Raw genomic sequence first — 24,306 nt, forward strand, 5'->3', positions numbered from 1 at the left:
TGCTGCTTATCTTCGGTTGGCAGGGGTGAAAAAAATACCGGCAAACCAGCAAACCAGATCAGACCGGATTGAGCTGATGGTTTGGTCCAGTATCGGATTCGATCCGGTCCGGTACCAGTTCATTTTTTTCAAAACCAGTCGATCCAGTTTCGATTTTTCTTTTTCTAACACCGGATTGGACCAATTAATATATATATATATATATATATATATTATATACTAAGACTCCCTTGAGAATTATATATATGGTGATTTCAGTCATGTGCTTTCCCTATTAAATCTTTATTTTTATGATGTACTCTTATTGAGTATAAGCAGACTTAAAGTTGGTCTCTCACGTGTTCAACTGTAGACTTGTAAGTATATTAGATCCTGTGTATTCGAAATTAGCCAACAGAAGTGCTCAATTGGATGCTTTAATTCATCTGTCGACACCTGACCCATATCTATGGTGCTTAGCGGCATGTAATTTTCTGCTTAATTTGGCAAAAATATCGGGCTAGATGAATGTATAAAAACGTGAGATGTTTTGATCCGCATTCTTGGTATAGAGTAACACCCATAGAATGTTTGTTGTTGCTCATAGGGTTGACTCTGTAGTTCTTGTTCCCTGTAAAATGTATTTTGTTACCACCACTAGCCCTCAGTTCAAATGAAGATAATCCCATTTTTTTACTCATGTTAATTTTGACTTTCTTGATAACTTCTCTCGGTTATTGAAAAACTCCCTTCATCCCAGCCCCTTTTTTTCTTGTTTAGCAAATGCTCAATTCAACTTAACTAAGCCTTAATTCCAATTTACTTGCGTTGGTTTATGGGTTCATTATTTTTTGGTAAGTAACTATATTTTCGTAACTGAACCTAATTTTCTTAAATAATTGGGGTTGGGAGATACTTGGAAGAAAGCCAAATTGACTGGGGTTGGTATGTGGCCGAGTCAGTTTGTCGTAAGTTAACTATATCCTTGTATAGCACAGTCACTTGAGCACAGTGCTATTATGGACGACATTTATTTATAAGACCATGTTATAACTTTTATTAATGCTCTTCTTTTATAATATATCACAACGTGTAATTATTTATATATTACATAAATATTACATCGTTATTTAATTAATCAAAAACATTACATCCATCTTAAGAAAAAATATTACATCCATATAAATATTGCACGTTGTTTTCACCTAATGTGTATATATATGTGTGCGCGCGCTAGGTAGCTTAATTGCTTGTTGGGTGTAATTTTTGTTAAATATATATATATATATATATAATAAAAGAAAATAGATTTGAAAATAGATTTAGATAGTAAAATATATAGTCCCTCAATTTTATATATACTTTTCAAAAGCCTCCCTAAATTTTCAATTTTAACATGATATTACCCCGAGATTTAAATTAATGTTTATCAAATACGTACATGCAATCCTTTCGTTCCTAATATATATGCTCATTTCAAGAGAGAAAATTATACAATATAATTCTATTTTGAAGTTATTATATAATCATGACTTCTTCGGCCTATTAGTTAGTTTTTGTGTTGTTGTATTTTGAATATTCTGAAGAACATAATCACGATTTCTTTTGTTAATTTCGTGGACAAGAAATTGACTAAATAAATAGTAAACATAAAAGGTAGCCAATAATTCCACATTCCAACGAAAGAAATATATATGACCATTTGCAAATTATCGGACATGCAGATGATCATCCGTTGAAAGAGCAGCGCCAGAATAACTTTCTTGGACGAGAAAATTCTACTGACAAGAATGGTATGAATTAATTGGGCTGATCTTTGCATTATTCATGGACATTAATTAACATTTATATATGATTCTTTTAAAATATTTAATTAATCTACTGAAATTACCACATATATATATGTGATCATCTGTGTCAGCTAGTACTTGTACTTATGGTCGAAATTTGTGTCAGCTAGCTAGCAGCTTGGGATTAATTATATATATAGGAATGTAATTTTTCCCAACAGAACAGTACTACTCGTTAACTTTTAGAGTATTGGTATTGATTTTATCAAAAGTCTAACCAAATATAAAATATGATAAATTTATCAAAAGAAAGCTACATTAGATTAACCAAAGAGATAAATATGAAACTTTGAGTTACGGTAAATGTATAGGTTTCTTCAAATTAATTTGAAGAGCTACTGTTCACCTATTAAATTTATTTTTTATTCACTTTTAATCTCTAATGGTCTTTTTTATTCACGTTTAATCTCTAACTGTCTTGTAATAATAATGTAATAATCAAATTAAATTATTAATTAACATATGATTATTGTAATTATAAAATATGAAAAAAAATAAAATATTATTATTAAAAAAATAATATTATATTATTATTTTGATGATTCAATAGCTAATTCAATGTGGAGTTATGGATAAGGAAGTTTTAGATATATGAAAAATATGTACTTTTCATCAAAATTTAAAAATAAATTTGATGAATCCAATACTAATGCTCTTAGGGATGATCATGTCGTACGTAACATCTTAAATATTAGTAATATATACTTTATAATTGGTATGTATTTTCACATTTGCAACGAAATTAAGTTGTAACCATGCATGAGTCAACCGCAATTAAGCAAAAACATCACTGCATGGAACTTCATTTTCCCAACAAAATACATACACGTATAGAAAACTGTTATTTGCTTGACATATATATATATATATATATATATATATATATATATGCAGATGTTGTGTCAAAAGAGTCGGTACCAAAGAATATTAAAGGGCGGAGGCAGGCAGAAAGCAGTACTACAGTTCATGAATGGGGTGGAGGCAATGCTCCTAACCAGCTGCTTGGAGGGCAGCCGGAAAGCTCTGTAAAGCAAAAAGATTGGAGCAGCAACGTCGGGAGTCCAGGCACAAAGGCGCCTAATCAATTAGGTGGGCGGTAATTAATTAATTAAATTGCGAGTTCAATTTCATACATTATAAATTTACTTCATATATGTTTTTTTTTTATCATTTTTCTCATATTATTGACATAATTAGGCATTTTGATATTTCCGGATATATATACATATATATTTTAGTTAGCAGATATATATATAGACTATAGTACACTTTCCATTAACGAAAGAAATATGACCATGTGCAAATTATCGGACATGCAGATGATCATCCGTTGAAAGAGCAGAGCCAGAATAACTTTCTTGGACGAGAAAATTCTACTGACAAGAATGGTAACAAGTACGCAGTCTCAAATTCTCTCGACTCTGCAGTAGCAATGAATATAATACCCGAAGGGTGTTAGGAGGTGGCTTGAATCAGATGGAACAGTGCATGTGTCGTAGGTTCGCTCGAGCGAAGGTTCACTTGGCTCGAGCGAAGTAAGTCAGAGAGTGTTCGCTCGACCCTCGCTCAACACCCAGCTCGAGCGAGATCAAGTCAGAGAGTTTCGAGAGCTTCGCTCAACCCTCGCTCGACATGCAGCTCGAGCGGTATCCAAGTCAGAGAGTGTTCGCTCGACCCTCGCTCGACATGCAGCTCGAGCGGTATCCAAGTCAGAGAGTGTTCGCTCGACCCTCGCTCGACACCCAGCTCGAGCGAGATCAAGTCAGAGAGTTTCGAGAGCTTCGCTCGACCCTCGCTCGAGTGTTGGCTCGAGCAAAGTGCAGAAAACCTACGTTTGCTCGACACTCGCTCGAGTGTTCGCTCGAGCCAATGTTCACAGAAGTGAACATTACTGTTCCTATAAATACTAAACGGCGCCCACTTCTCTCACAACTTCAGAAATCACATTTTTCACTTGTTTTTAGTGTTTTCTTGAGAGAGAAGTTATAGAGTGAGTTTTGAGAGATAACTTCCTTGTGAAGTTTTTGTTGTATTCATCTGTACTCCATCTTTGTTGATAGTGAAATCTTCGATACCGACCCCACCAGTGGACGTAGGCTCATTTTGAGTCGAACCACTTAATTCTTGGTGTTCTTTCTGTGTGATTGTCATCATTTTTTTTTCGTTTAGTTCCGCTACTATACTTCGAGTTAGTCTTAGATCTACAGTTATTCCCAACAAACTGGTATCAGAGCTCGGCTCAAACAGATCTGGAGGGATGGCTATGGCTAAGTTCGAAGTGGAGAAATTTGACGGTCAGAACAGTTTCAGTTTATGGCGCATCAAGATAAAGGCTTTACTGCGACAACAGGGCTTGTCAAAAGTATTAGAAGTGTCGATATCCGAAGATTCTCCGGCTCCTTCGAAAGAAGAAGAAGAAAAGGTACATAGTGCTATCCTTTTATCACTATCTGATGGAGTTTTGAGAGAGGTTGCTGACGAGGAGACTGCAACTGGTCTCTGGTCGGCACTTGAGAATCTGTACATGAAGAGATCTCTCACCAACCGTTTGTATTTGAAACAACGGTTATACACTCTCAAAATGAAGGAAGGTACTCTTATTTCTGAACACCTAGATGAATTTAACAAAATCATTATGGATCTTAGGAACATAGATATTAAGCTTGAAGAAGAAGATCAAGCGTTAATTATTTTATGTTCATTACCCACATCTTTTGAGAACTTTGTAAATTCCATGTTATATGGTAGAAATTCAATTTCCTTGGTAGATGTAAAGTCTGCTTTGAATTCTAAGGAATTGAGGAATAAATTGAGTGTGAAGAACACTAATGAACAAGCTAGTGGCTTGTTTGTTAAGGGGTCCTCAAGCAGGGGTAGATCAAATGACAGGGGTTCAGATAAGCATAAGGGGAAATCCAGGGGCAGTTCACAAACAACGTTCAGTAAGAAGAACGTCAAATGTCATTACTGCCATAAGTTTGGTCACTACAAGAATGAGTGTCCAAAATTGAAAAACAGAGAGGACGGCACTAGTTCATCTAATGCCGTTAGTGTTGCTGATGATAGGTCTAACGACCTAGACCTTGTTCTAGCAATTAGCGACTCAAGTAGTCGCTTTAGTGACAAGTGGGTCATGGACTCAGCTTGCACTTTCCATATGTGTCCCAAGAGGGACTGGTTCACTAACTATGAATCGGTCAACGGAGGCTCCGTTTTGTTAGGGAATGATATGGCTTGCAGAATTGCTGGAATTGGTTCAGTCCGAATTAAGATGTTTGATGGAATTGTCCGGACATTGTCTAATGTTCGACACATTCCAGATTTGAAAAAGAATCTTATTTCTTTGGGCACACTTGATTCGTTGGATTATAAGTACACTGGTGAAGGTGGAGCTATCAGAGTCAGTAAGGGCTCTATGGTTGTGATGAAGGGAGATAAGACAAATGGTCTTTATTTCCTTCAGGGCTCTACGGTGACAGGTGCAGCTGCAGTGTCTGTTTCAGATGATCCGGATTCAGATGTCACACGTTTGTGGCATATGCGTTTGGGTCATATGAGTGAGAAGGGGATGTCAATTTTGAGTAAGCAGGGTTTGCTATGTAATCAGAAGATAGGGAAACTGGATTTCTGTGAACACTGTGTGTTTGGAAAACAGTGCAGGGTTCAGTTCTCTACAGGGGTTCATAGAACCAAAAGTTCTGTGGACTATATTCATTCTGATCTTTGGGGCCCATCTTCCGTCCGGTCAAAAGGTGGAGCTCAGTATTTGCTTACGTTCATTGATGATTTCTCACGGAAGGTTTGGGTTTACTTTCTGAAGCAGAAAAGCGATGTATTTGTTAACTTCAAACAGTGGAAAGCTTTGATTGAAAATCAGACGGGCAAGAAAATCAAGCGACTTCGCACTGACAATGGTATGGAGTTCTGCGGAGGTGAGTTTGATGAATTCTGCAGGAATGAGGGTATTGCCAGACATCGTACAGTTAGACATACTCCACAGCAAAATGGAGTAGCTGAACGGATGAACAGGACTCTCTTGGAGAGAGCCCGGAGCATGCTTTCTAATGCAGGTTTGGGTAAGGATTTCTGGGCTGAAGCAATCAACACAGCCTGTTTCTTGGTCAATCGTTCTCCAGCCACAGCGATTGGTTTGAAGACTCCGAATGAGGTATGGTCTGATACTCCTGCTGATTATTCGAATTTGAAAGTTTTTGGTTGTCCTGCATATTTCCATGTTAATGATGGAAAACTTGAGCCAAGGGCAAAGAAGGGCATATTCATTGGGTATGCCAGTGGGGTGAAGGGATTCAGGTTGTGGTGTACTGATCCCAAATCACCCAAGTTTGTGATCAGTAGGGACGTCACTTTTGATGAAAAATCCATGCTTATTCCGAGAAAGGAGATTACTGGGTCTACAGGAAAAGAACAGGATGTCAGAAAGCAGGTGGAGTTTCAGGTTGAAGCACCACAAGGGTTGCCTCGTGGCGCCTAAGATCATGCTATTGCAGATGAGCATGATTCTGATCCGAGTAGCAGCGCACAAGGTGAGCAAGACTACAGTATAGCGACTGGTAGACAGAGGAGGCAGATTAGACCACCTCAGAGATATGCTCATGCAGATATGGTGATGTATGCTCTTACTACAGCAGAGAATATTGTCGGTCAGGAGCCTTCAAGTTATTCAGAAGCTGTCAAGAGCGCAGAATCTGCTCAGTGGTACGCAGCTATGACTGAAGAGATTGAGTCTCTTCACAAAAACCAAACATGGGATTTGGTTCTGTTGCCAAAGAAGGTGAAGACTGTTGGCTGCAAATGGGTCTTCAAAAGAAAAGAATGAATCCAGGGTGATACCGATGCAAGATACAAGGCACGCTTAGTTGCTAAGGGCTTCAGTCAGAGAGAAGGCATCGACTTCAATGAAGTCTTCTCCCCAGTGGTGAAACACAGTTCGATCAGATTGCTACTTGCTATAGTAGCATTGTATGACTTAGAGCTGCAGCAACTTGATGTTAAAACAGCGTTCCTTCATGGTGAGCTTGAAGAGACCATTTATATGCATCAGCCAGAGGGATTCATTGTTGAAAACAAGGAAGATCATGTGTGCAGATTGAAGAAATCTTTATATGGTTTGAAGCAGTCGCCAAGGCAATGGTATAAGCGGTTTGATTCCTTTATGATTGATCATGGTTATTTGAGAAGTAACTATGATAGTTGTGTTTATCATAAGGAATTATCTGATAAGTTTTTAATTTATTTGTTATTATATGTTGATGATATGCTTATTGCTGCTAGAAGCATATCTGACATAGGTTTGTTAAAGACCCAACTCAAAAATGAGTTCGAAATGAAAGATTTAGGTGCTGCGAAGAAGATTTTGGGAATGGAAATCTTCAGAGATAGGAAAGCTGGAAAGTTGTACTTGTCCCAGGAAAAGTACATTGAGAAAGTGCTTCAGAGATTTGGAATGTTTGATTCCAAACCAGTAAGTACACCACTTGCTACGCACTTTAAGCTTTCAGCTAGCCTATCTCCTCGGACAGATGAAGAGGAACGGTTCATGGCTAGTGTTCCTTATTCCAGCGCAGTTGGCAGCATCATGTATGCAATGGTTTGCACCCGTCCAGACATTTCACAGGCAGTGAGCGTGGTTAGCAGGTATATGGCTAATCCGGGTAAGACTCATTGGCAGGCTGTGAAATGGATACTCAGGTATTTGAGGGGAACCATGAACTTTGGGTTAATATTTGATAGAGATGTCGATCTCAGTTCCAAAGTTACTGGTTTTGTTGATTCTGATTATGCTGGAGACTTAGATAAGAGAAGATCATTAACAGGTTATGTTTTCACTCTGTGTGGGTCAGCTATTAGTTGGAAAGCAACACTGCAATCCACTGTTGCTTTATCAACTACCGAGGCAGAGTACATGGCAGCAGTAGAGGCTGTTAAGGAGGCCATTTGGTTGAAAGGCTTGGTCAATGATTTGGGTTTGAAGCAAGATGAGATCTCAGTATTTTGTGACAGTCAGAGTGCAATACATTTGACCAAAAATCAAATGTATCATGAGAGAACGAAGCACATTGATGTCAGGTACCATTTTCTCAGAGAAATTGTTACAGAGGGTGCTATACAGATTCTGAAGATTGCTACTACAGAGAATCCAGCAGATATGATGACTAAGCCAGTTGCAGTATACAAGTTCAAACTTTGTTTGGACTTGATTGGTGTTTGCATTTTGTTATTCCCGTAAGGGATTTGGTGGTGGGGATTGGTTTTGTGGTCAGAGGTTTTTTGTGCTTTTGGTAGAGTTCAAGCCAAGGTGGAGATTTGTTAGGAGGTGGCTTGAATCAGATGGAACAGTGCATGTGTCGTAGGTTCGCTCGAGCGAAGGTTCACTTGGCTCGAGCGAAGTAAGTCAGAGAGTGTTCGCTCGACCCTCGCTCGACACCCAGCTCGAGCGAGATCAAGTCAGAGAGTTTCGAGAGTTTCGCTCGACCCTCGCTCGACATGCAGCTCGAGCGGTATCCAAGTCAGAGAGTGTTCGCTCTACCCTCGCTCGACACCCAGCTCGAGCGAGATCAAGTCAGAGAGTTTCGAGAGCTTCGCTCGACCCTCGCTCGAGTGTTGGCTCGAGCGAAGTGCAGAAAACCTACGTTCGCTCGACACTCGCTCGAGTGTTCGCTCGAGCCAATGTTCACAGAAGTGAACATTACTGTTCCTATAAATACCAAACGGCGCCCACTTCTCTCACAACTTCAGAAATCACATTTTTCACTTGTTTTTAGTGTTTTCTTGAGAGAGAAGTTATAGAGTGAGTTTTGAGAAATAACTTCCTTGTGAAGTTTTTGTTGTATTCATCTGTACTCCATCTTTGTTGATAGTGAAATCTTCGATACCGACCCCACCAGTGGACGTAGGCTCATTTTGAGTCGAACCACTTAATTCTTGGTGTTCTTTCTGTGTGATTGTCATCATTTTTTTTTCGTTTAGTTCCGCTACTATACTTCGAGTTAGTCTTAGATCTACAGTTATTCCCAACAAAGGGGTCCCTATTAATAAAATTGGAGGTATGTTCTCTTAATGCTGCGTAGGTAGATAAACATTCCAGAGTTCTATTTATTCATATATATATATATATATATATATTTAAATATATATTTAAAGAGCGGTTGTGTTCAAATGTCTCGAGCCAGAAAATAAGTTTCAATATGCAGAGGTGCCGCAGCCCGTGAATCTGAACGTCTTCAATATTCAACCAAAAAAGTCCAACGAAAACAAGAATGTTACGTCAGTACTAAGTTCTAATTAACTTACAGTTATATCTTTTAATTATATATATATATATATATATATATATATTTGGTGATAGAACTATTTTCATTTCATAACAGGGTATTAGAGAGATTTTGATTACTTGTGCACCAATTCTATGCTATGCAACCATCTTTCTTTGTTTGCTGAGGTTGTAATTTGCTACTATGCGTCATCCTTTTTCTATCTTGATCTTTGGTTTTCAGTCTTGCCAATCATGTCTTATCTTTCGTTTTGAGAGTGAAGGAAGGAGGTGGTTATATATTGCAATAGGTCTAATTAATGAAGGAATTAGAGAATGAGACCCTTTAGGTGTAGTACAGTTGCTACGCTAATATCCCAAAGTTTTATAATTAATGATACTAAAGTCAGTGTTTTGTGAATCTTTCTATTTCTTCTAAGAAAAAGAGAACAGAACTATGTGAAAATGATGTTGGTTTTAAATTGGTTTGAACTTTGAACCCCAATCAATGCTCAGAAAAGCATGGAGTAGAGCTTAAGGTCAGCATTTGCTGCCGGTGTTCCATATTATAAATCAACATCTTCAGAGCCAGTGGTGGATCAGACGCAGCGATTTCAGAAGTGGGTTTGAGTCATTGACAGCTGCTGCAGAAGGAACGGTTGTGGATATTATTCAGCGAAGAATGTCAATAATAGCATCATCACTATCTCCCTTAAAATGGGTATTATAATGTTAAACATTGAATATCGATACTATTTCTTACTTGGGGTGTTTGTTTCTGCTTTCCCTTATGATTTATAAAATTTCCATCTTTCCTGCCTTTTTATTATTATTTTGGCAGAGGTCGAGCAACAGAAGGCTTGAGCAATTTCAGCCCTCATCAAGATGATTAAGAGCTTTTTATAACTTCCTTTCTCCACTTAGAAGGAAAAAGAAAATCAGATTCAGTCTAAATATCTTTTAAACACACGAGTGAAATGAAAATGATCCACAGTTCTATTTTGGATCGTCGTGGCTACACAGGATCTCACTGGTCTAAATTCAACGTAAAGAAATGAAACCTTGAGCTCAAGGACCATTATCAACTATTCCCTCCAACTCTTCAACAGCTTACATTTTAAAAAAAAAAAAAAAAAGGAATTTGGGATTGATTCAGATATAGCCTATGAAGACCAACAAAAGAAAGAAGCAGAACGTGTGAGCATGAGTTTAAAAATGTGAAGCAGCATATGGAAATATGAAACGCACTGAAAGATTAAAATCAACATATATATGGGAAGCCTTAGGAAGAGAGAACAAAAACAAAAGCTATGATTATACATTACTGGCTAGTTCGCCCAAATTTGATGGTCATGGTGTAATCTATTTACTCTCATTTCAGTTGTTTTACACATAGTTTCACATCTCAGCTGCAAAGGATTTAGTACCACAACCACACGCATGTTTGTGTAGCATTTGGGTTCTTGAAGGAGAAGCCTCCACCAATTAGATATTTATTCAAGAATCTAATCATTGTTGATTTATATATTTATGATATTTTATTCATTCAATGCTATCTACTCATTCTAATAGTAGCTGTTGAGGAAGACAATATTGAAAATATGCTCTGTTCTCGTTAATATAAAATGTATTACAAGGACTCCTTTTATAGGACTATGTACAGACAAGAATAAGGAATTTGACGAGTGGAGCGGCGTATCAGAGTTGTAGCAAGCAAGCTATGTACGCAGCAGCGAGCAGAGAACAACTAGTGGAGCGGCGCATGTACGTAGCGGCAGCAGAGTAGATGATGCTCTCAGTAGGTGGACGCCGCAGATAGTGCAGATAGCAGTACCGTGTAACACACATATATATATATATATATATATATAGTTTATCTGTTAGCTTATTTATATTTCTAATATTATTTATTCAATATTCTAGTAGCAACTAACAATACATCACAAACAATTCTGAAATTTCAAAATGGTATATTTCAATTATCTAATTAATAACTTATTTATATTTATGGTATGTGTAAAACATCTAGTGGTATGTAACAAATTTCACAGACAGTTTTGAATCTTGATCAGAATATATAGCATATTCCAGATATCTAATTTATGGATTATTTATTTGATTATTTAAGTTTTTGATATTTTAGTCACGAGATTAATGTAATTTTGTTCACAGAATTACCAAAGTAAGTCAATCGAGGTTGTGTCACATGATATTTTCGTTGAAAGATTTGGAAGCCACAGTTTATCAAATGGAAAAATCACATCTGCTAGTTCTATTGATCAGAAATTTTATAAAGCTCATGACTCATCCAAGAAAGAATAAAAATAAAAATTTATCAAATGGTCTTGATCATTTTGAGTTGGTTTGTTCCCAATATGCTAGGAGGTGGTGGGTGCAATTACACCCACAGGAATCTTGAAAATTACCTATCTAGTAATCATGTATAATATATATATATATATATATATATATATATATATATATATATATATAAGCTAATTTAATTATTCTACCATTAATGCATGCACCGGCCAGGCCATGACTAAAATCGTATTGAAAATTATTTTTTTAATAAGCCGATTAGTGATGAAACGATTTCAATATATGAAAATTTTGGAAACAATTACAAAGAATTTTTTAATTTATTTATTTAAATAAAGATGTTTTTTTATATTTTTTTTAGTTAATTAATCATTAATTGTGCATTCAGCACTGATAAAAAAAAAAATCTGATTCTGGGAAGAGAAAGTTTCTGGGCCATGGAAACGTTGGTGCACCATATTGTAAATAAAAATAGGAGACAATTGAATATATATCATCATCATGTGATGCAGCTCTTGCAGGAGACAATTGAATTTTGCTGTTACTGATTATGCCGTACTTGTTAATTATAAGGTCATGTGATGTTCATTGAACATAAAATGTAAAAAGCTGCATGATATTGTTTAGGTTGTGTTTGGATGTTGAAGTGAGTTAAGTTGAGATAATAAAATATTATTAAAATATTATTTTTTAATATTATTATTATTTTAAGATTTGAAAAAGTTGAATTGTTTATTATATTTTGTGTTAGAATTTAAAAAAGTTATAATGATGAATTGAGATGAGTTAATCAACCAAACGAAACCTTATTTTAGATTCGGAGGATCGTAAAACGTTCTCTGATTCAATTTTTGTTTCTCACATCTTAGTAATTTGATCAGTGATGTTTCTTAGTTATGAACTTAATGGGTACTGCTAGTAATATCTCTCTCTCTCTCTCTCTCTCTCTCTCTCTCTCTCTCTCTCTCTCTCTCTCTCTCTCTCTCTCTCTCTCTCTCTCTCAGATCTTGAGTTCCAAGGGCTCCACACTTAAAAATATTTTTAGAATTCTATTAATAGTAGTGAAATAATTTGTGAATATTAGTAAAATTAAATAAATTAAGATGTTTTATTAGATTTTGAGAAATTAGAGAGAAAAAGTGAAATACAAATATTAAAAAATTAAAAAATTGTTTAAATATAATTTTTTAAAATTATTTTTGTTTTCAAATTTAAAAAAGTTGTATAGCTTTTTTGTCTTATTTGAAAATTTAAAAAATTTGTAATGATTAGGTAATGATTAAATAAAAAAGTTGAAAGTTTGAAATTAAAAATTGTTTTGTATTTGACTGTTGTTTGGGAATGAAATATCTGAGAATACTTAAGAATATATTATGTTAGAAAAGCTAGATCAGAGTAAAGCAAAAGCATTTACCTCAAGCGGCTAATCATTGATGGGGTACAATTGTTCAATGGACTTTTTCCCACGTGTTGTTCATTTGAAATCATCCTCCTCAATCAGTTGTGGGGTGTGCTACATGGTAAAACACCAGAATAACACACACGTTCCACAACCTAAATGTCGAGACTAAGAGACAACCAACACATTTGAGAAAGAGATTCTATTTGTGTCAAAGTCTATAGGATTAGTTAAGGCCATCCATCAAGGCCTATGAAGTAGCTTAATACCCACTTCATAACCCCTAGCTAAGGGAATGAGGAAGGAGAAGGGGAAGTGATGCCCACTTGGAACGCCCATTTATTAATTACACAACTTGTTATACAAACAAGGCCTTAACATGACTTATCTTTATGTGTAGACTAAACTTTCTTTCAATGAGTGAGTCCAACGCGTGAGATACCATATTAAATCACTAATCTTTTACATTAACAAGAAATTATAGATCTAATTATTTGTATCCTTAGCATGTGGGTTGTACTCCCCTTAATAAGCGGGATTAATAAGTATAATATTTAATTAATGATAAAGATTGTAAAGTCATGATTCAAATTCAAGTGGGATATCAAGTTAAATCAGGCCACTTGTTTCAAAAAATTTAAATTGACAACTAGATCTAACTTAATCATTTATATCCTTATCAATTTCCTATAAAACAGATCGAAGAAGAAGAAGAAGAAAGTTATTGTTATTGCAATGGAAGGCTTTCATCTTGACCAGAGCAAAATAATGTTTACGCTTTATTCCTTTCTTGGTAGCATTCTCATAGCCAATAATTAGTATGCTTTATTCTTCGAGTGCCCCATATTAGAATTTGATTCTATGGCTGCTGCTTTATTTATCAGCAATGTTCGTGTGTAGGGAATTTAGGTCTTATTTGGTTATATATATAAGATAAGATAAAATAAAATAAGATAAAATATTATTAAAATATTATTTTTATTTTAAAATTTAAAAAAATTGAATTATTTATTATATTTTATATAAAAATTTAAAAAAATTATAATAATTAAATGAGTTGAGATAATTTATGAAAACCAACAAAATCTTATAACGGTGAAAATGCTTCAAACCACGATGTACCTAACAAAAACAACTAGAGTGGGCCGACTCATGATCACTCTCGGCTCTAACGTTTTTATATTGCACTCCTTCCAGGTAATAATATTTTTTAAAGAAAAATGCTTCATTTATCAGAGTTTTTTAAAGAAAAATTATAAATTGTGACTTGATATGATGTTTTAGATTGTAAAATACATTTTAAGATAACTAAATCTAATGCATAACAAGAAATCACGTCTATTTGTAAACTTATCTTTATAAAAATTATGAAAAAAAAAAAAAATCTCCTATTTTCTTTGTTTTAAACTCAAAGTAAATGGGGCAGATACTAAAATGAGCTCTTGTTATTTTCTTAAAAGTCAAATTGGTCCCTTAGTTTTTAATGTTGAGATGTGATGTGATGAGAAATCTATTAATAGTATTGAAATAATACATAAATAATAGTAAAATGGTTTAAATTAAGATATTTTATGGAGTTTTAGGAAATGAGAGAAAAAAAATAAAAAAACAATTAAATGAAAACATTGTTATAATATTATTAATATTATTTTTACTTTGAGATTTTTGAATTGTTTTTTTACGTTTTATTTAGAAGTTTAGAAAAGTTGTAATGATTAGATGAAAAAGTTAAAAATTTAAAATTAAAATGTGTTTGTGTTTAAATAATACTTGGATATTGAGATGAGTTGAGATAAGACCATCTCAACATCCAAACGGGAATTAATCCCTATAAGTGCAAGTTTGATTACACCTAGCTCTTTCTATTGATCATTCGTATGCATGCATACAATAAAAGATGCTACATAACATGCCATGTGTAAGAAAAAGTTATTTTTAAAAATAATGTAAAGACTTTGTTAGAAAAGGGGGAAAAAACACTTAAAACAGATAAACTAAACCATAAAACCTTAAACGCGTGAAATGAATAAAACCTCTAAAACTACAATTAAAAAAAAAATAGAGTGGGAGTCCCTCTTGTTGCAAAAAATAGAGTGGGAGCCCCTCTTGTTGCAAAAAAGGATAAAAATAAAGTAAAACCAAATAAGAAATAATCAATCAATCAATCACATGAAATAAATTTACGTGATTTGGCAATGTACCTACATCCATGAAGCTGCAGAGGATTTTATTATGTTGAGGAATCATAAAGTACACTTTTAAGATAATTTTTTATTGTTCAAAACGGTTATACTATACAAAATAAGCATATTTATAGGGTTAGATGGTGGAAACCCTAAATTTCACTTTTCTACGACATTCGCTCGAGCAAAGTGTTGGATCCACATCAAGCGAACTCTCTGTCTGGGCTTCGCTCGAACCCACTGTCGAGCGAGATTCAAGCTTGCGAACTTTCCATCTAATTTTCACTCGAGCTTAAGATCAAGCGAACTTTCTGTCTTGGCGCTTCTTGAGTCAAAAATAATGCCAAAAATTTTTTCCAAACCTCATTAAAAATTCACTCAAAAATCATAACGAATCATTATAGAGTCGGATCATAAAATTGGGCCGTCACAACAATAAACTAGGCCTCACAAACCGAACACCTCCCCCTAAGTCAAGTTGGATCGAGTTGAAGAGATCTTCCACACCCGGCCCTGACAGTAGCTTGAGGGGGTTTACTCTCCCAATAATGAATAGCATGGCAACCACACACTATATTTTTGGGGCCTCCCTCTCTTAATTTACATTGCTTTTCCACCTCAAAATTAGGGTGGGGCACCTCCGATGTTGCCATATTTAGTGGCGATGTTGCCAGTGGTCGCTTTCCAACCCTCCTTCGCGGGCCCCTTATTGGGGGACGGGCTTCCCTCCCCTCCCAATTTGACTTTTAACAAAATCATATGCATCATTTAATTAGTACCTAACCTTTATTAATTAGGATATGCATTATCGGTTGATCTTCTGTGAACAGATCGACAAGAAAATAGTACAAGGGTCCAAGAGTTCGTCCTTTGGTTTTCTACATCAAAATCTCTCTATATTTAGGTGGAGCTAGGGCATGTAGCGTGCTTGTTTCCCCTTCTCTTAGCAGCATTTACAATTTTACATAAGCAATTAATATTCCATAGATACTTTCATATATAACAACACTATCACATGAATGGGAGGCTTTTTATATTTATCTTGACTAGGCCAAAGGTTAGGCAGCTTCATCCCTTCCCTTTGTTCTTCAAAGTGATTCGGCGTTATTAATATATTCAAAGTGGTTCTTGACTAGACCAACAACTCCTTCGAATGTGATTCTTTTCGTTCTTGCAAAGTTAGTGGAGAATCTTAAACAAAGTTGTAAATGATCCCTTGATCTAGTTTGAAGAACCTAGCAAAAACATACCGAATGCGTAAACCTATTCTAACCTGTACTACCTAATTAAATTGAGGAAAAAGAACTTCCTTCATTCTTGACAAAAATTATTAGAATGAATAGGAGTCAACTTCTCGATGATCCAGAGCAGCAGATCCAAAAGGGTGTCGGGGGACGGGAAGACATTAATAGCGGCAACATTAAAGGCAAAGACGGTACTAGCGTTACTACGTATAACCCTATTCATCCACCGGAAGATCAGCAACGCATTAAGGGTAGTACTGTTCTTGGAGGGGACAACATGGAAAGAGAAACAAGAGACAGAGATCCCGTCCCCACAACTCCAATACATGCAGCAAGTTCACCGACGTTCCCGGATCAACAGCAGAAGCCAAAGGGTGCTGATCTCAGGCAGGAGGAAGATGATCACAAGAGAAAAGGTATGGGTATTTTATTAATAGACTTGATCGAACTTAAGATTTATTTCTATTTTCCTTAATTTAGCCATTTAATTAGGTACAAACCCGCACCTTGTTTTATTGATTTTAACGGGAGGGGTTGAGCTTCTACCGCATGCATGTAATTAGAAACACGTCTCAAAGGGTACATATATAGTTTTTATCATCCTCATCATGTATTTTAACTGTAAAAAATATATATTAATTAATGCTCTTCTCATGTATTGAACGAAACAGAGCATATATAATATAATATTTAGGAATTAGTAAAGTGAATACGTAACAATAAAGTAAATAAAATGCATGATGAGCCAATTAGAGCGCCTAGCCAATAATACTTGTTTAGAATATATATGTTCTTTTGCTGGGCAACTATATATTCTCTCTCATTGGTAGGCTGTAATTAATTAATTATGTTATTATCAACATAAGATATGATGGATTGATCACACTTAATTACCTTCCATCTAAAACAAAGAATATTCATGTAATGTTATTAGTACTCACGTATATATATATATATATATATATATATATATATATATATTTAAACAAAAAATCTATCCGACCTCATATCACACACCACAACCACACACCTGCTACTCATCAACCCGGTTGATCGCCACGTCACCTCACTCTCCCTTCTCTGCTCTGCGCAGTCCCTCCCAAACGAAGACCACCACCGAAGACCTCATCAATCCTCACTCACCCAAACGAACACCGAACCCCTCCCAGTAAAAAAATATGTAACAAGAGATCAAACTTACAGGATGGACTCTTGCTTACAGATACAGAAACTGATGACATGACCAGCATCACTCCAATGACTAAAGGAACAAAAAGAACATGAGAAGATTGCTGTCTAATTTTTTCTGAAAAGTTCATCACTTTATGAACACTGCCAGAGTATGTCTTCAATTTGAGAAGGCATCCATCACTTACGGAAAACAAAGCACACTTTGAAGATAAACTTTTGTTGAGCCTCCATATTGACTGGATGAAATGTGCCTCACTGGACATGCATATATATATATATATATGCAGCTCATCATGATGTTGTGCAGTCGAAAGTCTTTGCTAAAGATAGTGGAGACCTTGCTCCTAACCAGCTTGGAGAGAAGTCGACCATGTACAGGACTGTGAACGAAAGTCCCTCGATGTCAAAAGAGCAGCCGAAAAGTACAAAGCCCAACCAGGCTCAGGCTGTTGATGGAGTACTCCGTACTGGGTATGATCTGGTTCCCAGCTCGTCAAAAGAGATTGACGGTGCTCTCAGCGTAGGGAACATCAACCGTGAAGGTATACATATATTAGAGAAATTCATGAATTTCCTATCTAATTTGCTTCATATATGATTATATTTTTTCGTTTGTCATATTAATTCCGAAGTTTGCTATTTTCATATTTCTCCACATGCCAATGACATGCGTACATATATCATTTACGTAGGCTTCTTATCATGATAATTTCAAGAAGGATGGGCATTGTAAGTGTTGAAATACATTCATTTTTTAAACATCATTTTATATTATAATCGTTGGTTATTCACAACCAACGTCGAATCAAACCTTGATCATCATAAATATGCAAAAATAAAAAGATAATAATTCGCTCTGTCGTGCATTATTGAAGTATGCACATTTTCTTTCCCAGCAAAATAATATTAATATATATTAATAAAGCTAGATATAATGCTTCGCTTGGCATGCATGCAGTAGGTCATGTGTCGTCAAAAGAGCAACCAAAGAGTTCTGATGGGTTAAAAGAAAAACCTCGAATCGAAAATATCAAAACGATAAAACCACATGAGCCACCAAAAGATGAAGCTGATCATCTTAGCAACAGCGAGATCAGACCCCGCAAAACCATCGAACATCCCGTCATGCATGACAAAGAAGGTAGCGCTAGATTATTGCAAGGGTTCCTTTTTTTTATTAAATAAACTTAATATTTTTTTGTTGTTATTTTTTTATACTATTAAAAACTCATAGTTCATAGAATGCAATAATTTCAGAGTTTCTATACATGCATATATTTTATAGTGTTTCGCGAATTAGTCTTTGTTTGCTCTGTTTTTATATATGATTTTTTTTTTTTTTAGAATTTTGTTGCATGGATCGTTATCATGAAATTGCATGCAGCTGGCCAAGTCCTGATCATTCCCTTCTCATGTCCTAAGTTTTCGTAACCAGATATAGCATTTATATATATATATGCACTTCTTTCTTCTAAATATTGATGGTATGAATTAATTGGGCTGATCTTTGCATTATTCATGGACATTAACATTTATGATTCTTTTAAAATATTTAATTTTCTGAAATTACTATATACATCTGTGTCAGCTAGTACTTGTACTTATGGTAGAAATTTGTGTCAGCTAGCAGCTTCGGATTAATTATATATATAGGAATGTAATTTGTCCCAACAGAACAGTACTACTCGTTAACTTTTAGGCATGATCATATCGTAACATCTTAAACATTAGTAATATATACTTTATAATTGGTATGTATTTTCACATTTGCAAATTATCGGCCATGCAGATCATTCTTTGAAAGAGCAGCACCGGAATAACTTTCTTGGACGAGAAAATTCTACTGAAAAGAATGGCAACATGTACGCAACCTCAAACTCTCTCAACTCTTCAGAAGGAATGAATAATATACCCGTAGGGGTCCCTATTGATAAAATTGGAGGTATGTTCTCTTAATGCTGCGTAGATAAACATTCTAGAGTTCTATTTATTCATATATATATATATATATACATATATATATTTAAAGAGCGGTTGTGTTCAAATGTCTCAAGCTAGAAAATAAGTTTCAATATGCAGAGGTGCCGCAGCCCGTGAATCTGGCCGTCGTCATTCAACCACCAATGTTCGACGAAAAGAAGAATGGTACGTCAGGACTGAGTTCTAATTAACTAACAGTTATATCTTTTAATTATATATATATATATATATATATATTTGGTGATAGAACTATTTCCATTTCATAACAGGGTATTAGAGAGATTTTTATTACTTTCCTTCTTCTTTTTGTTCTTTTTTTTAGTCGGAGCTTCCTCTGTTTTCCGATTGTTTGTCCTCCTCATAGTTATTCTTCCTCTGGAAACTCTGCCCTTGTGAGCTAAACGCACACGAGGTTTCACTTTGGTTGGTGCCTTGATTCGGGGGGCTATGCAACCATCTTTCTTTGTTTTTTGAGGTTGTAATTAATTTGCTACCATGCCTCGTCCTTTTTCTATCTTGATCTTTGGTTCTCACTCTTGCCAATCATGTCTTATCTTTCGTTTTGAGAGTGAAGGAAGGAGGTGGTTATATATTGCAATGGTTCTAATTAATGAAGGAATTAGAGAATGAGACCCTTTAGGTGTACATAGTACAGTTGCTGTAGCCTGGTAATATCCCAAAGTTTTATAATTAATGATAATATAAAGTCAGTGTTTTGTGAATCTTTCTATTTCTTCTAAGAAAAAGAAAACAGAAATATGTGAAAATGATGTTGGTTTTAAATTGGTTTAAACTTTTAACCCCAATCGATGCTCAGGAAAGATTGAAGTAGACGTCAAGGTCAGCATTTGCTGCCGGTGTTCCATATTATAAATCAACATCTTCAGAGCCAGTGGTGGATCAGACGCAGCGATTCAGAAGTGGGTTTGAGTCATTGACAGCTGCTGCAGAAGGAACGGTTGTGGATATTATTCAACGAAGAATGTCAATATATAATAACATCATCACTATCTCCCTTAAAATGGGTATTATAATGTTAAACATTGAATATCGATACCATTTCTTAGTTGGGGTGTTTGTTTCTGCTTTCTCTTATGATTTATAAAATTTCCATCTTTCCTGCCTTTTTATTATTATTTTGGCAGAGGTCGAGCAACAGAAGGCTTGAGCAATTTCAGCCCTCATCAAGATGATTAAGAGCTTTTTATAACTTCCTTTAATTCTCCATTTAGAAGGAAAAAGAAAATCAGATTCAGTCTAAATATCTTCTAAACACACGAGTGAAAATTAATGAAAATTATCCACAGTTCTATTTTGGATCATCGTGGCTACACAGGATCTCACTGGTCTAAATTCAACGTAAAGAAATGGTGACTAAAACCTTAAGCTCAAGGACCAAGAAGAACATAATCAACTATTCACTCCAACTCTTCAACAGCTTACATAAAAATAAAAATAAATAAAAATAAAAAAAGAAAGAAAGAGAGAAAAAGGCATTTGGTATTGATTCAGAAGACCAACAAACCAAGGAAGCAGAACGTGTAAGCATAAGTTTTTGTAAAGGAAATGTCACCAGGAGGACAAATGGAACCAGCACAGCTACTAGTTCCTAAATGATTGATTAAGAAATAGAGATACTGCTGCCATATATATATATATATATATATATATATATATAGCACCTAAAATAATGGGAATGAGAGTAGTTCTGCATAATTTAGCATTAACAATTACATCAAGAGTGGGATTAAAAAGTAAACAAATGATACCTATGGTAAACATGGAATTTTAAAGCTTTGTTTAACTATCATTTCCTATAAAGCACACCTAAATTGCGGTTTGGCTAGATGCAATCAGTTTAAAAATGTGAAGCAGCATATGGAAATATGAAACGCACTGAAAGATTAAAATCAACTTATGGGAAGCCTTAGGAAGAGAGAACAAAAGCAAAAGCTATAGTTATACATTACTGGCTAGTTCACCCAATTTTACAGTCATGGTGTAATCTATTTACTCTCATTTCAGTTGTTTTACACACACTTTCACATCTCAGCTGCAAAGGATTACCACAACCACATGTTTGTGTAGCATTTGGGTTCTTGAAGGAGAAGCCTCCACCAATTAGAGCATCACTATAGTCCAACTGCATCCCGAATAAGAAAAGAAGGCTCTTTGGATCACAAACTGCCACAAAAAGAAATATACTTGAAATAAATACATTCGAAAGATTAAGAACTGTCACATAATCTTAGTGCTTGTAGAGGCAGTTGGGTATTGGGTGGTGTAACACACCTCAAATTACTTAAAGAAAAATACACTGAAATCGCTCGCTTCGAGGGGAGCACCTCCAAACAAAAGAGGAAGAAGATGATAAGAGGGGATGAAAGAGGGGTGGTGCTAGCGGTACGCCCAGCAGTAACTTCACTAAATATACAACTTCACTAATAATCAATTTCTTAATCATTAAGTAAAATAAAAATATTTGAGCGGTAACTTTGAGCGACAACATTGAGGAGACTAAATAGCATTTTCCTTTTGGTATTTGGCAAGTGCAGACAGTTTGGTATGTGTAGAGGCAATCACCCAAACCATGTCACATGACAGGGTTAACTCTATTCATGACTCAGGTGTTCTGCATGAAAGACGCCAACTTTCCAGATGTTACACACTTAGCAATAAGGCCATATTGTTATAGCAACTGGCATTGCTAACAATGAAAAAATAATTAAAACTCGAGTTGGTGCATGGTTATTGCAATAGAACCTAAATACTCATCATTACTAATCATCGATTATATCCTGTAAAAACCTCCCATGGTAATCCAGTTTGGCAACATTTAGAGCATACGGATAAGGACATTAAGACTAGTGTTGGCCCAGGTGTCTTAAGGATTGAAATGGTTGCAATGACAAATAACAAGCAATGATGGTGAGTGCTTGCAATTCATCTTCAGGGCATGTTTGGATGCTTAAAGTATCTCAAATCTTTGTGAATAATAGTGAAATTGTTTGAGTAAAGATGTTTTATTGGGTTTTGGAAAATAAAAGAAAAAAAATTGAATAAAAATATATTTTAAAATAAATATTGTATTGGAGTTTGTGAAAATGAATAAATAAAGTTAAAAATTTGTTTAAATATTATTTTTGTTTGAAGTTTGTAAAAGTTGTATTGATTTTTATGATTGAGTAATGATTAGGTAATGATTAGATGAAAAATTTAAAAATTTGAAATTGAAAAGTGATTTGTGTTTGAGTGATGTTTGAGAATGAAGTTATGAGGAAATTTGAAAATTTTCATGTTTGCCAAACATGCCCTTAATTTACAGCAAAATACAAAAAAACACCTATCTGCAAATTGCAAATCATCTTTTTCTGACATTTTTTTAAAATATGATTTGCAAACAGGTTCTTTGTTGAGATTTAGGCATGGTTTGGGTTCACAAATCTTACAAACTATCTCATCTCATCTCATCTCATCTTAACATCCAAACACTATTTATACACAAATATTTTTCAATTTCAATTTTTCAACGTTTTTATCTAATCATTACCTAATCATTACAATTTTCTCAAACTTCCAAACAAAATACAAAAAATAATTCAAATTTTTCAAATTCCAAAACAAAATTAATATTAAAAAATTAAATTCTAACCCTCTTTTAACTTTATAATTTTTTTATTCAATTTTTTCTCTCTCATTTCCTAAAATCCTATAAAATCTTAACTCAAATTATTTCACTATTAATCACAAATTATCTCGCTACTATTCACAAATTTTTCAGCTCATCTGTATAACCAAACGAGACCTTACTGGAAACTGAAGACAATAGATTTTTTTATATAAGTAAATATAAATATATTTTTTATATAAATATATTGAGAAAAATGTAATCCCAGAAATCGGCTCCATGGACCAACATATCAGATCCATAGATTCCTATCAGCATACGAAACATGGAATCACTCTTGGTGCTAGCCCTTAGGTTCAGTCGAGTCCGTTATTCTCAATCATATATGTTTGGCATCATTCACCTCAACATACAAGTATGCGACTCTTTTTAGTGTGCAGACATCATTTTTCTATCAAAAATTCTATGTGATTATAATTAAAATAATGCAGTCAATCACATCACCAAAGTGCGCAAACAAAGTGCGCAAGAAGTATGCAAAAGTGAAAAATGACTGTATGTAGCGGAATTATTTTTCTATTGATAAGAATCTTCCACAATTAGCAATTGGGTTTGACTTTTATCACACAAACAAGATAATACTATGATAATTATATTGTATTACGAATTATATTCTATTGCCTATCTGTCTACCAACAAGGTATCCACAAAGGGTGACACCACTTAGCTATAAATTATATTAAAAATTGTCTAAAGTGTAGATCCTAACATAAGCAAACATGTACAATTATGAAGACTTACCAATCAGAAGCCATTATATTCAATGATGGAATCGTCTGATCATGTATTTGATCTGTTTTCAAACTCCATTGTATATGACATGCCAGAGCATCCACCCTGTTTGACACCAATTCTCAAGCACAAATCTTCATTACGCTCAAGCCTCATCTTATTCAAGTGCTTCAATGCATTATCTGTAAGAAAAATTGCCGGTGTGATGCCCTCAAATGCTGGTGCAGCTCAAAAATAGAGGAAATTTATATGGCTATGGTCATATACTCAAAAAGTCTGAACTTCAAAAATAATTACATTGTCAACTGCTTTCCCAAGTATCAGGTGAAAACCTCAGGAAATGAAAGATTGATGCAGCAACTCTTAATTCATCAACTGCTTTACAAGGAAGAAATTAACACAGCTGCATAGGATTACATACCATGTACTAGCAAAATGAATCATTCTTTTTTTTTTTTTTTATAAGTA

At 34.8% G+C, this 24,306-nt stretch overlaps 1 protein-coding gene and 1 non-coding gene across 6 annotated transcripts; one reads left to right on the forward strand and one right to left on the reverse strand.

Moving 5' to 3' along the window:
- The first annotated feature begins 16,200 nt into the window (after positions 1-16,200).
- Positions 16,201-20,542, forward strand: LOC109005360. 5 transcript variants are annotated; one of them, XM_035695714.1, is made up of 6 exons: positions 16,201-16,663; positions 17,726-17,980; positions 18,397-18,579; positions 19,228-19,380; positions 19,497-19,583; positions 20,236-20,542. In XM_035695714.1, exons 1-6 carry the CDS (start codon positions 16,339-16,341, stop codon positions 20,289-20,291), a joined length of 1,059 nt encoding a protein of 352 aa, XP_035551607.1. In that variant the 5' UTR covers positions 16,201-16,338; the 3' UTR covers positions 20,292-20,542. The 5 variants fall into 5 exon arrangements, with proteins under 5 accessions (XP_035551607.1, XP_035551609.1, XP_035551614.1 ...); XM_035695716.1 differs by having other exon boundaries at positions 18,400-18,579; XM_035695717.1 differs by having other exon boundaries at positions 16,202-16,663; positions 19,518-19,583.
- A 2,758-nt stretch (positions 20,543-23,300) lies between these two features.
- Positions 23,301-23,395, reverse strand: LOC118344389. The gene has a single exon (XR_004798167.1). It is a non-coding gene; the product is annotated as a small nucleolar RNA snoR2/U65 (small nucleolar RNA).
- Positions 23,396-24,306: the final 911 nt, after the last annotated feature.

Source organism: Juglans regia, chromosome 1 (genome assembly GCF_001411555.2).
Source record: "Juglans regia cultivar Chandler chromosome 1, Walnut 2.0, whole genome shotgun sequence".
Classification (NCBI taxonomy): Eukaryota; Viridiplantae; Streptophyta; class Magnoliopsida; order Fagales; family Juglandaceae; genus Juglans; species Juglans regia.